The sequence below is a fragment of the Loxodonta africana genome, chromosome 25 (assembly GCF_030014295.1).
Source record: "Loxodonta africana isolate mLoxAfr1 chromosome 25, mLoxAfr1.hap2, whole genome shotgun sequence".
Lineage (NCBI taxonomy): Eukaryota > Metazoa > Chordata > Mammalia > Proboscidea > Elephantidae > Loxodonta > Loxodonta africana.
The window spans coordinates 7221312-7238819 of record NC_087366.1 but is presented as its reverse complement, the minus strand read 5'-3'; the positions used below and the strand labels follow the sequence as shown (position 1 = coordinate 7238819).

Here is a 17508-nt window from a genome sequence, read left to right as displayed (position 1 = left end):
AGAGCAGTCAGTTATGTTGGATGTTAAGACAGTTCATGCAAAAGTTTATTAAGTTTATATGTAAATTCTTTCCACCTTACAAGTCATTGAAAAGTGCATATTGATCCCTAATAGTCTCAAAATTTTCGGCATCTCACGTAAACTGTAGCAGCAATCTGATATTAGCACTGGAATTAAGTATACCTAGAAGAGGATATAGTACTTGATTTCTTTGAGAATTAGAAGCCCCTTTTGACAACAAATCTGTTACGTTTTTAATTTATTTAAATATTAGCGCTAAATATTAACTTCATTCACAATTATATATTAGAATAGATGCAGAATATGAATACACATAGCCAGTTATGCTAGGAGCCGTGGTGGTACAGCGGTTAAGTGCTCGACTGCTAACCAACAGGTTAGCGGTTCCAACCCACTCAGCAGCTGCCCTGGAAAAAGACCTGGCAATCTGTTCTTGTAAAGATTACAGCCTGAAAATCCTGTGGGGCATTTCCTCACGTGGGGTCTCTTGTAGTCAATACTGACTCAGTGGCCCTGAACAATAATAGCATAGCCAACTACTCAGTTTAAGAAAATAACAGTGATAAAATTAATAACAGTAAGTTTATGATATTTGGGATCTGGATCAGTATCCCAGCAGTAGTTACATATTTCTTGAGTTGGTTTTTACTTATGTGAATAATAATAATACCTCATTTTGATGTGTACCAGTTGCCATCGAGTATGTTCTGGCTCAAAAAAGTGTATAGTAGGGAAGAATTGATAAGAAGAAAACTTAAGCTTAACTTGTTTATTCTGACCTTACTCTCTTTGTATAGTTTAATTTTAAGTGAACTTAACTAAAATCCATTTATATTTTAGAATTTTTCCAAGAATATTTTTGCAATTCTTCAGTCTGTGAAAGCCAGAGAAGAAGGGCGGGCACCTGAACAGCGACCAGCCCCAAATGCAGCGCCTGTGGTAAGAATGTTTAACTGCTGATATGATAAATAATTTTAATAAAAGTGTGCTTGTATTTCAGTGTTACAATTTTTAAGGTATCTTAAAAATTTTTAGATCACTAGATTCTAAACCTTTTTCTGTTTTTACATACCTGAAGAGTATGAAAACTCGTTTACCATTAAAAAATGCTTACTTCAGCAGTAATTACTACCTGGAGACATGTTGTTATTAGGTGCTCTTGAATCAGTTCTGACTCATAGTGAACCTGTGTACAACAGAACGACACACTGCCTGTCCCGTATTATCTTCACAACTGTTTTTATCTTTGAACTTATTGTTGCAGCTGCTGTGTTAGTCCCTCTTGTCGAGTGTCTTCCTTTCTTTCTCTGACCCTCTGCTCTGCCAGGCGTGATGTCCTTCTCTAGGGACTGGTCCCTCCTGGTAACACGTCCAAAGTATGTGAGAGGAAGTCTCGCCGTCTGCTTCCAGTTAGGATTCTGGCAGTACTTCTTCTGAGACAGATTTATTGGTTCTTCTGGTAATCCATGGTATATTCAATATTCTTTGCCAACACCATACTTGAAAGGTATTGTTCTTTGATCTTTCGTATTCATCGTCTAGCTTTTGCATGCATATCAGGTGATTGAAAATACTATGGGTTGTTCTAGGAACACCTTAGTCCTCAGAGTGACACCTTTGCTTTTTAACACTTTAAAGAGGTCTTTTGAAACAGATTTGCCTAATGCAATATGCCTTTTGATTTCTTGACTGCTGCTTCCATGGGCATTGATTGTGGACCTAAGGGAAATGAAATTTTTGACAACTTCAATATTTTCTGTTTATCGAGATATTGCTTACTGGTCTAGTTGTGAGGGTTTTTGTTTTCGTTATGCTGAGTCGTTATCCGTACTGAATGCTGTAGTCTTTGATCTTCATCAGTAAATGCTTCAAGTCCTCTTCGCTTTCAGCAAGCAAGGTTGTGTTATCTTCGTATCGCAGGTTGTTAGTGAGTCTTCCTCAATTCGAATGATGCATTCTTCTTCATATAGTCCAGCTTCTCCAATTATTTGCTCAGCATACAGATTAAATACGTATGATGAAAGACTACAACCCTCATGTGTACCTTTTCTGATTTAAAACCATGCAGTATCCTCTTGTTTTGTTTGAACCACTGCCTCTCGATCTGTGTACATGTTCCTCACGAGCACAATTATGTGTTCTGAAATTCTCATTATTCGAATTGTTATTCAGAATCTGTTATGAGCCACTTAGTCAAATGCCTTTACATAGTTAATAAAACACAGGTAAACATCTTTCAGGTATTCACTGTTTTCAGCCAAGATCCATCTGACATCAGCAATAATATCCTTCATTTCATGTTCTCTTCTGAATCCAGCTTGAATTTCTGGCAGTTCCCTGACGATGTACCGCTGCAAAGTTTTTGAATTATCTTCAGCAAAATTTTACTTGAATCTGATATTAATGATATTGTTCTATATTTTCCACAGTCTGTTGGATCACCCTTCTTTGAAATGGGTGCAAATATGGATCTCTTCTAGTTGGTTGGCCAGGAAGCTGTCTTCCAAATTTCTTGGCATAGATAAGCATCCATTTGTTGAAACAGCTCAGTTGGTATTCTGTCAGTTCCTGGACCCTTGTTTTTCACGAGTGCCTTTAGTGCTGTTTGGACTTCTTCCTTCAACATCATCAGTTCCTGATTTGATCGTATGGTACCTTCTGATATGGTTGAATGTCAACCATTTTTTTATGTACCAACCAAAAAACCAAACCTGTTGCCGTTGAGTTGATTCTGACTCATAGTGACCCTATAGGACAGAGTAGAACTGCCCCATAAAGTCTCTAAGGAGTGCCTGGCAGTTTTGAACTGCTGACCCTTTAGTTAGCAGCCGTAGCACTTAATTTCTACGCCACCAGGGTTTCCTTTTTATGTACAGTGACTGTATATTCTTTGCATCTGGTTTTGATGCTTCTTGCATTGTTTAGTTTTTTTGCTCATAAAATCCTTCAGTATTGCAACTCGAGGCTTGAATTTTTCTTTCAGTTTTTTCAGCTTGAGAAATGCTGAGTGTGCTCTTCCCTTTTGGCTTTCTAACTCCAGGTCTTTACACATTTCTTTATAAAATTTTATTTTGTCTTTTTGAGCCGCCCTTTGAAGTCTTCTATTCAGCTTTTACTTCATCATTTCTTCTATTCAGTTTAGTTACCTGATGTTCAAGAGCAAGTTTCAGAGTCTCTTCTGACATCCATTTTGGTCTTGTCTTTCTTTCTTGTCTTTTTAATAAGCTTTTGCTTTCTTCATGTGTGATGTCTTTGATGTCATCCCCCAACTTGTGTGGTCTTTGGTCATGAGTGTTCAGTGCATTGTATCTGTCCTTGAGATGGTCTCTGAAATTTAGGTGAAATATACTCAAGGTCATACTTTGGCTCTTGTGAACTTGTTTTGATTTTCTTTAGCTTCATCTTGAACTTGCATGTGAGCAATTGATGGTCTGTTCCACAGTTGGCCCTGGCCTTGGTGTGACTGATGGTATTGAGCTTCTCCATTGTCTCTTTTCACAGATGTAGTCAATTTGATTACTGGAGACAAATCTGGGTCAAAATCTGAGAGGGGTTAATTAGGAATAGCCCTCTGAGTAATTATTTTAGGTAAACTGTATATAGCCTCTGTTAGTCTGAGTTCTCAGTGGGGTAAAACCAGCAAGACATATATAGATACATAGAAATTTACTTCAAGGAAATGGTACACACGGTTGCGGGGGCTGGCAAGTCCCAAATCTGTAGGTCAGGTAAAAGGCTGAAGTCCTCTGCTGGCTCATGTGGCTACAAGGACTAACGAATCCAAAATCTGCAGACCTGGTAGCAGGTTGAAGATTTCTGGAGGCTTATATCCCAAGAACCAGAGGTCAGATGACAAGAAGAGTGCAGGATTGAGAGAGAGAGAGCAAGAGCGAACTTTCCCAGGACATGCATTTATATACTGGAGGCAGGACCATTCCCCAAGGAAACTCCCCTTTCAACTGGTTGGCTGCTCACGTGAGATCACAGAATGGAAGATGATTGCATGGTGTCTGCCAAATCACTGAAAATCCTAACCTGACCGAGTTGACAAATAACATTAACCATTTTAGTCCCCCCCTTGTCAACTTGGAACCTGTACACTTCTCCTTAAACCATACATGATCTTTCTGTTAAGACAGTTACAGAGTCAGAGTCATACTTTGAGCCTGACATAATACAACTAAAAATGAACTAGCCCCTTTTACATCTTGTATATTATAATATATAATGGGATAAGGTCAGAAGAAGGTGAAGATATTTGCTGTGTCTGTATACACACACACACACACACACACACACACGTACACATATAACAAAACAAGGAAGAAATACTCAACAGTTGCAGTCCTTGTTTCTCCACTGGTCACGTTACCTTAGCTGGTATTTAGAACTGCCATCTTCCACCACCCATTTCATATTCTTTTTGCCCTCAACAAGCACCTCAGCTGGTTGTGATGTTTTTCTGTCATAGTTATCTAGTGCTGCTGTAACAGAAATACTACAAACTGAAATTTATTTTCTCACAGTTTAGGAGGCTATAAGTCCAAATTCAGGGTACCGGATCTAGAAGATCTCTGTTGGCTCTTCAGGAAGGTCCTTGTCTCTTTTCAGCTTCTGTTTCTTGGTTCCTTGGAGATCTCATGTGATGTAATGTCTGTCTTCCCCCATCTTTGCTTGCTTGCTGGGTTGCTTGCTCAGTTTGCTCTTTTGGATGTCGAAAGAGATTGATTTAGGACACACCCTATACTAATACTGCCTCATTAGCATAGTAAGGAAAACCCATTCCCAAATGGGGTTATAACCAGAGGTACAAACCAACTAAAACCAAACCCGTTGAGTGGAGCCTAATCAAGGCACAGCGACCGTATAGGACAGAGTACAACTGCCGCATAGATTCAAACTGCTGACCTTTTGGTTAGCAGCCGTAGCATTTAACCATTTTGCCACGGGGGCTTCCATAGGGGTTAAGTTCACAACACTTATTTTGGGGGGACACATTTTAATCCTTAACACCTACTCAGTGGTTCTTGGGAGGATCACTGAGCTTCATTATAAATGTAAATTCCTGCTGCCTTCCAGTTTGGGGTCCTTTGAAGTCGTTGGTATCTGGCATTTCGGTGCCTGTATCATGTTTCTTCGGCTCACCAGTCACGTGGACCTCTCTTTGTACCTCATTTTAAGCTGTTCTGAGGGCCCACTGCCTAACTCTTTGAGGTGTCACTTAGGACCCTCCCAAACAAAGTCAATTTCATATATGACATGTAGCCTGTATTTAAACTCAAACATACTACCCAGTTTTGTTGAAAATCTTTCCACCTATTTATTTTTATTTTTTATTACTGTACTTCCGATGAAGGTTTACAGAGCAAACTAGCTTCTTATTCAAGAGCTAGTATACATATTTTAATTTCATATAATTCAACAAAGGAAAAGATATACACGTAAAATGCTTTCTATTTTGAGCAGATATTTTAAAAGTAAATTCGCTAGAATATTAATATTATGTAGTCTTTGCAATATCTAGTAGTTTTGTCTGTAAAAATCATTGTTATTTAACCTTCAAAGTTAGTGGATTTTTGTTGATATTTAGGTAAATGCTTCTACTTGTTTCTCGGCAAGCCTTTAAGTGCTTACTGTTTGTCACCTGGGATCTGGAGATACAAGAGTGAAAAAGATACACAGTTCCTGCCCTCTTTGAGCTTACAGTCCCAGTGGAGATGGAAATGAGTGAAAAAAGTGGTAGGACACAGTGCTAGGGTGGGAAAGCACAGGTTGTTTATAGTTATGAATTGGTTGACATTTTGAATAGCAGTTGGTGGGAAATAGATACCAAATCTTAAAAACGTTTAACCGTTATCTTTGTGACTATGAATACTCTTTTTGTATTTCCACAGTCATTAGAATACTTGAAAATTTAATGCTTGGCTCTTGACTACACGAGTGTTTATTTAGAGTAGTGTTAGTGTCTTTTATTTGAACTAATACTTGGGGTGGAATTCTATTGTAAGGTGTAACAAAATGAAGAGTATTTCAGCCATTTTGAAGACCGTAGATTTCTCAGTTTTGGAAATACTCTTTAAATTTTTTTTTTAGAGTATTTCACACTGTGAGTTTTATATAAAGCCCTTGTGAGTTAAATTATGCATCGTTACATTGGCAGGAATATTCTTTAAAAATGCTTTTTTTAGGTTATTACAGACTGAGTTTTAGACATAAATTATGAATTATTAGATTAGCAGTTCTAAGTATTTAAACAAAATAGCATCTTTATTACTTCAGCCTTACGCTTTTGCAATGGGTTTATCAGCATAATTGTCATGTTTATTTAATTTAAACGTTAACAATTTGCTTGATAAATCAGTTAAAAGGCTGTAAGATGTCAGCTCAGTAAACTTTGGGCTTTTTGTTTTAATAAATGTATTCATATAGGAGGTAGAATATTCTTTCATTTCTTGAGTTTATTATTTTTTAAAAAATTTTATTTATTTTGTTTTCGTTGAGAATATGGACAACAAAACATCCACTAATTCAAAAGCTTCTGCGTGTGCAATCGGTGACATTGATTACGTTCTTTGAGTTATGAAGACGTTCTCACCTTCCTTCTCTGAGTTGTTCCTCTTTCATTAACATGAACTCAGTGCCCTCTAAGATTTTAAGAATCTTTCAGATTGCTGTTGTTAGTTTGATCCTGTATAGAGGATTATATATTATTTTTGAGGTGTATATCTTTTGTGAGTCAAACAAGTGAAAAATTACATTGTCTTATCTGCTTAACATTCCAAAGTACTTCTAACAGGGAAAAAGTTTTTGTTGTAAAGAAACCTAAGTAACCAGAATGAAAATTTTAAGCACACTCATTTTGTTTCTGCAGTTTCTAAATATTTTACCATTTGTCTTTGTGTAAGTTTTTTTTTTTAAGTATGCTTGGGGTCCTTTTCGCTTGGGGTCCTTTTCGCTTGTCCTTGATAAAAAACCCAAAAACCCAGTGCTGTTGAGTCGATTCCGACTCATAGTGACCCTATAGGACAGAGTAGAACTGCCCCATACAGTTTCCAAGTCCCTGATAAGGATCGTAATTTTCTACTAAAACCCTTCTAGCAGTAAACAAAATACTCTGAAAATAAGCATGAAGTGACTAGTGGTCTCTTTCCTGCTTTTTGTCTTTATTGGCTGTAGTAAGAAAAAAGTTTAGAAAATAAGTACTCCTTTTTTGGTCTTGGAAACCCTGGTGGCATAGTGGTTTAGAGCTATAGCTGCTAACCGAAAGGTCAAAGTTCCAGTCTACCAGGTGCTCCTTGGAAACCCCATGGTACAGTTCTACTCTGTCCTGTAGGGTCAATATGAGTTGGAATCAACTCGACAGCAATAAGTTTGGTTTGTTTTTTTTGGTTATTGTGGTCTTTATTATGAGTATTAAATAAGTAAAATTAAAGGATATTAACATATAACTCAATTTGCTTTTCTACAGGATCCTACATTGCGTACCAAACAGCCTATCCCAGCTGCCTACAACAGATATGACCAGGAAAGATTTAAAGGAAAAGAAGGCAAGTTGTTGAATTTTTATCATCTACTTATAGCGGCTGCACTGAACTTGAGAGATGGTATAGCCTTATGGTTAGGAGAAAAAGTTGATAAACTAAGGTTTGCAGTCTGAATCTGCCCTATTGCATGTTTTTAATAAATAAAGTTTTATTGGATCACAGCTGTGCTCGTTCATTTATGTGTCATCCATGACTGCTTTTGCGCTCTAACAGGAGAGTTAAATTGTTGCTACAGAGACTGTATGGCCTGCAAAGCCTAAAAATATTTACTGCCTGACGCTTTACAGAAAAACGTGGCTAACTCCTGCCTAACAGCATGGCTTTTGGACCCACATTACCTATGGCACACTTGTTTTTGAACTTTGGCATGTTATTTAAACTGTACTTTGTTTCAGTTTCCTCGTGTATATAATTACAGTATTACTAGTAGTAGGAACTGCCACTTAGAGTTATTGTGGAGATTAAACTAGTTAATAAATATAAAGTCATTAGAATAATACTTTGTACATAATAAGTTCTCTGTAAATGATTGTTGTAAGTAATACTAGTTATATTTTTAAATGAAGATTCTATATATTGAATCATGTTTTCCAAATGATAAATGTATAAATTGAGAACTTGGAAAGCATGGACTTGGAGCAGTGATGGGTGGGCTAATTTTGCAGTAGCCGACGTGATATACTTCCAATGCAACAGCAAACCATTTCTACATTAGTAAGGTGGCTAGTGAGGTGAGACTGTCGTCAGCTTAACTTCCTCTTGGGATATTCATTCATCTTGACTTGATTCATGGAAAAAATGAGATAAGCACAGCTAGAAATTTAACATTTATGATTATTTTCTGCGTAATCTTAAATTTTCCATTTCCAAAACGAAACCAAACCCAGTGCCGTTGAGTCGATTCTGATTCACAGTGACCCTGTAGGACAGAGTAGAACTGCCCCATAGAGTTTCCAAGGAGCGCCTGGTGGATTCGAACTGCCGACCTATTGGTTAGCAGCTGTAGCACTTAACCACTACGCCACCAGGGTTTAAATTTCCATTTATGTTTCTTTAAAGAACATGTTGCTTTGATTCAGTGAATTTTGTGTTCTGACTTCATTTACTGGATAAAGGAGTGTACCAGTTATGGCCATAGAAAGACAGTGTTCCATTCTCTTATCACTGCAATGTTTTTCTTGTAAAATGAATTACGTAAAGCAGGGCTTGGCATACTGGGCCAAATCAGGTTGTACCCATTTGTTCATGTGTATTGTCTATGCTGCTTTTGTCCTACACCTGCAGAATTCAGTGGTTGTGTTAGAGATGAAAAAGTTCATTGACTCCGATATAAAGCCTGTTGGGACTCTGTCCTGGTACCCCAATCACTATTTACAGCTTTGCTTTTCTACAGAATTGATAACATATGCCTTATGATTATACTTTTGGAATACAGCTTTCCTGTTAGTTAAAAAAATAAAACTGTGATGCTACTTATAGTATCATATCTCATGATATTGATTGCTATACCATACTATAATCAAATATTAGGAGTAAATAATTTGGTGGTTTTGAAATTATTCAGTCAAATTTTTGATATTACCAACCAACTATATGACATTTGAACATTATTACAGAGACAGTCTTAATCAGCTTCTACACAATAGGCTTGTTGGTATATATTGAGTATATTTTTGAGACTAGTGTCCTTTGTAAAGTTTTTATCTTCTCTAGTGTATAATTCAACTACGTATCTATGGTATGTTCAAGGCTCTGTTTTACTATTGAATTGTCAGATGTAATATACTTTATTACTTTATGTTTGATATCAGTCGTGAAATATATAAAATCCAGCAGTAAATCTCTTTTCTTTATAGAAACGGAAGGCTTCAAAATTGACACTATGGGCACCTACCATGGTATGACACTGAAATCTGTAACGGTAAGTTACATTGACTGCAGAGTTTCTTTCTTCCAGGGCAGCTTATGTGAGTGGCAATGTTAAAAAAAACAAAACAAAATACCTTTGTTTTCTAGCGCTTTCTATTTATCTTTAATGACCAGTTATTCTAATAGCTGTGTGTGGTGGATTAGTTGATTCAAGGACGTTCTGTTTTTGTTTTTAATTTAGTTTTTTAAATCAAGCCAAATATTTTTAAACAAATGCTGTTCCGACTTAGAAGTATGGATGCTTAACTGGTTAGACTATGTAATACCAATGAGGAGTTATAGGTCCAGTTTGGGAGAATCCTTTGCCATAATTTTATGTTCTTTAAGTTGTAATGTCTTATAATCTTAAAAAAAAAAATGCAGTAGTTGATGTAATGCTTACATTATATGGATGGGTGTCCGTGAATATAAACCTTTGGTTCCTTTTTGGTGAATTTTTATTTATTTTTAATCTTCTAAAGATAATTGTTTCTAGATGTTATGACCAAGCTGTATTCTATACTTTTTATTTAGTCTGTAATAAGACTTGGTGATGTAGAGCAGGAAATATGTTAACGTTACATTGCGTATATACATAATAGAGCATTATACCTTTTATACTTTAAAATACTATGTAGTATTAATTAGAGTACCTATTCAAAACACTAACGCCAAACTCACTTTTGTCTTTGAATCAACAGCTCTTTAAGAACTTAGTATAACATAGAGTCATTTATATATTTGCCATGATTTCTCAAAATCAGAATACATCTTTACATCTGCTTGCTGTTTGCTATGCTTTACTCACTTATTTTCAGAAGTGGATAGTAAATATGGAGAATCTGATTATAAAAGTTGGATGTTTTAAAATTTTCTGGACTTCAAATAGGAGTACTATATGAGATATTTTGTTCATATACTTGTTTTTAAATTATCAGATTTATTTTTATAATATTAAAATGGTATATAGATTCAACATACTACTCTTTGAGCACTGTGTCTCAGATCTTCTTCTAGTTATTGGGACTATATCTGTAAATAAGACAGTTGGGGCTTCTTTACAAAGTGTCCAGAGGCCTCTCTGAGAAGATGACAACTGAGTAGAGACCTGGAGGAAGAACATTCCATGCAGGGCAGAGGCAAGAGTCAAGACTGGGGCCCACTAGAGGACCAGCAGGAAGGCCAGTGCCATCAGAGCCTAGTGAGCGAGGGGAAATGTGGTAAGAGATTAGATACACCCATCATATGATCTGGATTGGTTCTCTCTGACTTCAAAATACAATTCATAATTGTAAGATTTAGCTTAAATTCTTACATGATTCAGTTATTGACATTTTCTTTGAGACAGAACTTGCCTATTGATATTCCCCAAGTGACTTATAGTGGAACTGAAGTTGTTATCCTTAAATAGCCATCAAGGAAGTTTGTTGTTGTTTGTACCATAAAATTGATTTCATTATCTAAGCTTTTGTGCACATGGTGAAATCGGTAATAGTTTCTACCACAGTGCTTTTTGCAGAACAGCTTTTCTGAAAGCCAGAGACGGCTTCTTAACTTTACATGAACAGTATGAGAATGATATGATTTTGCTTCCTCACCAGAGACGTTATTCCTAAATAGACTTAGAAGGGGATTTACACTGATTTCTTCTGTGTGATTTTAAAGAAGTAATCATAAAAAGACATGTAGGAATGTAGCAGAAAGATGGAAATTGTCAAGTTGCTAGTAGTTTTATTATTTTACTACCCAGTTCGAATCTCTGTTGCTTGTGACCTGATTCATTTAGCAGTTGTTAGAAACCAGAATACGTAGATAAGTTTGAACTTGAAAGCTCTGAAGTTTCTCAAGTAGTTCTTTTAAGTTGAACCTCAAATTTGTGTTTCCAGTTTGTCATTTTTCGTCTTCTGTTTTAGAATTATTACCTACTTGTGAGTTTCACCAACTTTCTACCTTATTGTCCAATTCAGAAAGTTTCTCTCTTACAGTATCTATGGAGACGTACAAAACTGTTCATAATGTGCATTAAAAGGCTTTGCTGCACAAATGTGACTTTCTAATTTATGTATGGCTTGGTATTAGATAATTTTGTTACCATTGTTCTTTGGGATTTTGATATGCCTAGCTGATACATATAGTTACTGAAGTTTGGATCGATCTACCTCAGGATTGATCTACATCTCTTTTAAGTTCCAGACACTGGACTTAAATGCAAGACTAAATAAGTTGACTTATACAGATAGGTAGAAAATTTTGATACAAATGATTTTTCTCCTTATATGTTATAGTGTGGAGGTTTGTATTTTGGTTATAATGTTTCATAAAAATCGTAAGTTATTGAAATTTATTATAGGAACAAAGGTCCATTCAGGATATTTTAGGTTGGCAGTGCGATTCAATGATATTTGGTGATATTCTGTAAAAAACCTGATTTACTGAAACTTACTGAAAGAATAGAAGCCCAATTTAAAGTTACAAGATTGTATCATTGGATTTCTGGTTAATTTTTTATTTAGGCCAAGTCACATGTTTCACAATAAAGGTTCCAGAGGCACAAGCCATGCAAATATTACAGAGTTGCTAGAGGACTTTTCTGAGTTGGGGGCTTTTCCTTAAAATGTATTACTTGGGTTATGTGTTTAAGACACCCTAAATTAAACAGATTTTGTGATATAGGAATCTCATTGTTTTTAATATGTAAATATCTGAATTGGAAGAAAATAGTATGCGTTGTTCCCCAAGATTATTTTACTCCTCCTCTCCCTACTCTTGAGAATACGCCTGCAAAGAATTAGTGTGGCATACAGTCAGTTTAGAAAAGCTGTTTTAGAGCTATGGTTTTAGAGTACAAACCGTTCTTGAGGGGAACACCTTTTGTGAAAGGGGCCGTCTTAGACTAAGAAGGTAGCACTTGACAATGCTTTGTAAGAAGAGATGATTGAGACCTATCCTTGCTGGTAAGGCAGCAAGAAGGAACCTGTCTATGGTTCCACTGGAGAGTTTACTCTTAGAATACTTATAAGGATTTGATAAGGGATGGGAAAACCACCTCATGTAGAAGCCTTGAATATCCCTGGCTCTCGATTACCTTCCTAATTTCATTTTTGAAAAAGTATTTTGTACTCTGAAATTGTACTGATTGAAAGCTTTACTTTAATGTCTTCATTTGAATCGACTCTAATAGATACAGTAGTTCTTATATTAAGTCTTTCTTAGGGAACCATTTTCTTGGGAGTAAGTAAACTTAGGTGCGTTTTAATATCTGTGTTAGAGATGCGATAATGTCACCATCAGCTTTCACTCAGGAGGATCCAGAATCTCAGTCATGCCACCAAGTTGCAGTCTTAAAAGCAGTAACACATATATTAGTAAACTCTTTCTCCCTCACAGTCCCTCACACTTTACAACCCTTTCTTCGTTCTCATTTGGTTGCTGATTAATTAATTTGGTTGTTAATCTCTATTGGAAGTGTTACGGAAGTACTATAGTACAATATTTGGACAATGAATAAGGAAGACCAGAGAAGAATTGATGCATTTGTATTATGGCGTTGGCGAAGAATATTGAATATTCTGCCAGAAGAATGAACAAATCTGTCTTGGAAGAAGTACGGTCAGAATACCAAGTGTGTAGAGGGGAGGTACATTGTGCCTTGGGAATCTAGAATTGGAAGATTTGTTGTAGGAGTCAGAATACTTCATTGCAGAGGTAATATTTAAAGTTAGTTCTGAAGTTGGAGTAGGAGTTAACTTGGTGATGGCAGGAAGGCATGTTTTTAGGAACATTGAACAAATAGTGGGAGGAAAGGCCTTGTGGTGGGAAGAGCGTGGCAAGTAGAAAGACTTGAAAGACTCTTTGGTTATTGAATAAATTTTAAGGATACCTGTAGGAAAGTTCCTCCTTCCCAAAGCTTGATGAAACCGTTTCGTTAGTGCCAGTGCATTGATATATGTCCTTTTTTTAGCACACTTCTCATGTCAGTCATTGTGTCCCACATCTGAATGTGGCCCTAGATAGTTTTATCAGGAATCAATTGTAATTTAAAATTATGTTTTAGTTACCAACATTTAAAAAATAAGAATATGTCACATAAACAGTCTGAATTTCCAGCTTCTTTCAAGAAGTGCTCTGCCGTGATTGGGTACTTGTTCCGTTGTCTCACATAGCAATAGCCATGTTGATTTGAGTAGTGACTACCTTCTTTAGATAGGATGTTGTCTCCAGGTTTCACTACCTTGTATCTTTTGTCCAACTTTCTTCTTTTGTTTATGCTACCTCATTAGACCCTATTGGCCTTTGAGTTTGAAATCCTTGATCTAAATAAAGACAGGGCCAGCTTATTAAAGAGAGGCTAATGAGTGGGAAGCACAACAAATTTCAGGCTTTGAAGCCAATTCTGGCTTTGAATTCAGGTCTGCCACTCATTTTTCCGATACTGATGAAGTTGAGAAGGTTACTTAACTTTCTATCAGTGGTCTTGTTTTTATTTTATAATAGAGACAATAGAACTTACAGTATTGTTGAATATTAAGAGAGACAACTGTGCGTAAAATGCCCTGCACAAAGAGGACTCCACAAATGACAGTTACTTTTACTATGCATTAATGATTCTATACATAATTTCATTTTGACTTATGTGAAAAAGTAGGCAAGTAGAGATTAGTATCTATGTGCCTACAAGGAAGACCTGTTAATATGACTGTTATGCAAATGGAGAAATTGAAGATTTTAATAAACCGCTGCAGTCTGAAATTGATTAAACATACAGTCAAGGCGCATTGATGATTACTGGTGACTGGAATGTGAAAGTTGGAAACAAAGTGGGATCAGTAGTTGGAAAATATGGCCTTGGTGATAGCAATGATGCCAAAGATTGCATGATTAGATTTTTGCAAGAAAAATCGCCAACCTTTTGGTTAGTAGCTAAGCGTTTTAACCACCACGGCATCGGGGCTCTGGAATTTTGCAAGACCAATGATTTGTTCATCAGAAATAATTTTTTTCAAAAACACAAATAATAACTGTACATATGGACCTCGCTAGATGGATTACGCAGGAACCAAATCAACTACATCTACGGAATGAGATGATGTAGAGGATCAATATTATCAATTAAGACAAAGCCAGGGGCTGACTGTGGAACAGACCATCAATTGCTTATATGTGAGTTCAAGTTAAAACTGAAGAAAATCAAAGCAAGCCCAAAAGAGCCAAAGTGCTACCTTGAGTACATCTCGCCTGATTTAGAGACTATCTCAAGAATAGATTTGATGCACTAAACACTAATGACCAAAGACCGGAATATTTGTGGGATGACATCAAGGACATCATACGTGAAGAAAGTAAATGGTCATTAAAAAAAAAAAAGGTAAACAAGAAAAGACCAAAATGGATGTCAGAAGAGACTCTGAAACTTGCTCTTGAGCACAGAGTAGCTAAAATGAACAGAATAAATGATGACGTAAAAGAGCTGAACAGAAGATTTCAAAGGGTGGCTCAAGGTAAAGTATTATGCAGTGTGCAGAGACCAGAGTTGGAAAACCAGAAGTGAAGAACATGGTTGACATCTGTCAAGCTGAAAGAACTGAAGAGAAAATTCACGTCTCAAGTTGAAATATTGAAGGATTCTGTAAGCAAAAATTGAATGACTCAAAAAGCATCAAAAGAAGATAGAAGGAATACACAGAGTCACAGTACCAAAAAGAATTGGTCGACGTTGAACCACTTCAGGAGGTAGCATATGATCAAGAATCGTTCGTACTGAAGGAAGAAGTGCAAACTGCGCTGAAGGCGTTGGTGAAAAACAAGGCCCTAGAAATTGATGAAGTACAAACTGAAATGCTTCACCAGACGTGCAGCTGTCAAGAAATTTGGAAGACACCTACCTGGCAAACCAACTGGATGAGATCCATATTTGTGGCCATTCCAAAGAAAGGCGATCAAACAGTATGCAGAACATAGAGCAATATCGTTAATATCACATGCTGGGAAAATTTTGCTGAAGATAATTAAAAAATGGCTTCAGCCATACATCCACATAAGACTGCCAGAAATTCAAACTGGATTCAGAAGAGGACGTGAAATGAGGGCTATCATTGCTGTTGTCTGATGGATCTTGACCAAAAGCAGAGAATACCAGAAGGGTATTTATCTGTATTACATTGACTATTTGGAGTCATTTGACTGTGTGGATCATACCAAATTATGGATAACAACGTGAAGAATGGGAATTCCAGAACACTTAATTGTGCTTATGCAAAACCTGTATGTGGATCAAGAGGCAGTAATTTGAACAGAACAAGGATGTTGTGTGGTGTAAAATTGGAAAATTTTAGCAGGCTCATATCCTTTCACTCTACTTAGTTCATCTGTGTAGTGAACAGATAATCCGAGAGGCTGGACTATGTGAAGAACATTACATCAGGATTGGAGGAAGACTCATTAGCAACCTGTAATACGCAGATGACATAGCTTTGCTTGCTGAAAATGAAAACGACTTGAAGCATACTTACTGACGAAGGTTAAAGACTGCAGCTTTCACCGTGGATTATGTCTCAACTTAAAGAAAACACAAATCCTCACAACTGGACCAATAAGCAGCATCATGATAAATGAAGAAAATATTGCGGTTGTCAAGGATTTCATTCTACTTGTATCAGCAATCAATGTGCATGGAAGCTACAGTTAAGAAATAAAATGACATATTGCATTGGGCAAATCTGCTGCAAAACAATGTTAAAAAGTTTTAAAAAGCAAAGATGTCACTTTGATGACTAAGGTGCCATGGTATTTGTCACCTCACATGGATATGAAAGCTGGACAATGAAAAAGGAAGACCAAAGAATTGATGCATTTGAATTGTGGTATTGGTGAAAAATATTGAATATACCATGGATGCCCAGAAGAACAAATAAATCCCTCTTGGAGGACATACAGCCAGAATGCTCCTTAGAAGAGAGGATGGCGAGACTTTGTCTTGGTTATTTTAGGCACATCATCGGGAAGGACCAGTCACTGGAGAAGGACATTAATGGTAGGTAAAGTAGAGGGTCAGCGAAAAAGAGGGAGACCCTGAATGAAGTCGATTGATACAGCAACTGCAACAATGGGTTCCTGTATAGCAGTGATTGTGGGGATGGCACAGGACTGGGCAACATTTTGTTCTGTTATACATGAGATTGCTATGAGTCAGAGCTGACTCAATGGCACCCAACAACAACAACAACAACAACAACAATAGCTTCATTGATATATTTAATAATACCTGTTTAATGATAAAATTTTCATTCAAAGTCATGAAGACAAGGTTTTAAAATATTATGAGAACTGCTTTCCACTGAAGGAGCCCTGGTGGCACGGTGATTAAGAGCTTTGCTGCCAACCAAAAGGTCAGCAGTTCAAATCCACCAGCCGCTCCTTGGAAACCCTGTGGGACATTTCTGCTTTGTCCTGTGAGCCGGAATCACCTTGACAGCAGTGAGTTTGGTTTGGTTTTTGGTTTCCACTGAAGTATTTGTGATACTTTTAATATAGTTGTGTGTGCTTATAGCAGAGAAACCTTTAACCTTTGAGAGGAAATTGCTGCAAATACCTTATTATGCAAAGTAGATGACTGCTTACAAGGTTAGACTTTTCCATCTACCTGTTGGCACTAATGTATAGAAAAAAATTAATTTACTTAGGTTTGAATTATTTATTTTGAACCAAAAATATATACTGTTGGGATTTTAATATGTGGTCACAAGGTCATAAGTAGAAATACTACTTTTATAAATGAAGATTTCCTGCTATCTACATCTATACCTGTTTTCGTCCAGTCAATTCCAACACATAGTGACCCCATAGGACAGAACAGAACTGCTCCATAGGGTTTCCAAGGAGCAGTTGGTGGATTTGAACTGCTGACCTTTTGGATAAGCATCTGTACCTCTCAACCACTGCACCACCAGGACCCCCCTACATCTATATTGGTATATTATTCTGCATGAGAGTTTTCTGCATTTATACTAATTTTTTAACTTCTCGATTGTCTTGGTGT

The 17508-nt window shown here is 36.7% G+C and overlaps 1 protein-coding gene across 2 annotated transcripts in view; it reads left to right on the top strand.

The window, feature by feature from the left end:
• The window catches only part of CDC73 (cell division cycle 73), a 134011-nt gene that overhangs the window by 33396 nt on the left and 83107 nt on the right, over window positions 1–17508 (top strand). For both annotated transcript variants that reach the window (XM_064276486.1, XM_064276487.1), the window contains exons 8-10: window positions 862–960; window positions 7490–7568; window positions 9422–9486. In XM_064276486.1, coding sequence (XP_064132556.1) covers window positions 862–960; window positions 7490–7568; window positions 9422–9486 — 243 coding nt within the window. The remainder of the gene's footprint in view (window positions 1–861; window positions 961–7489; window positions 7569–9421; window positions 9487–17508) is intronic.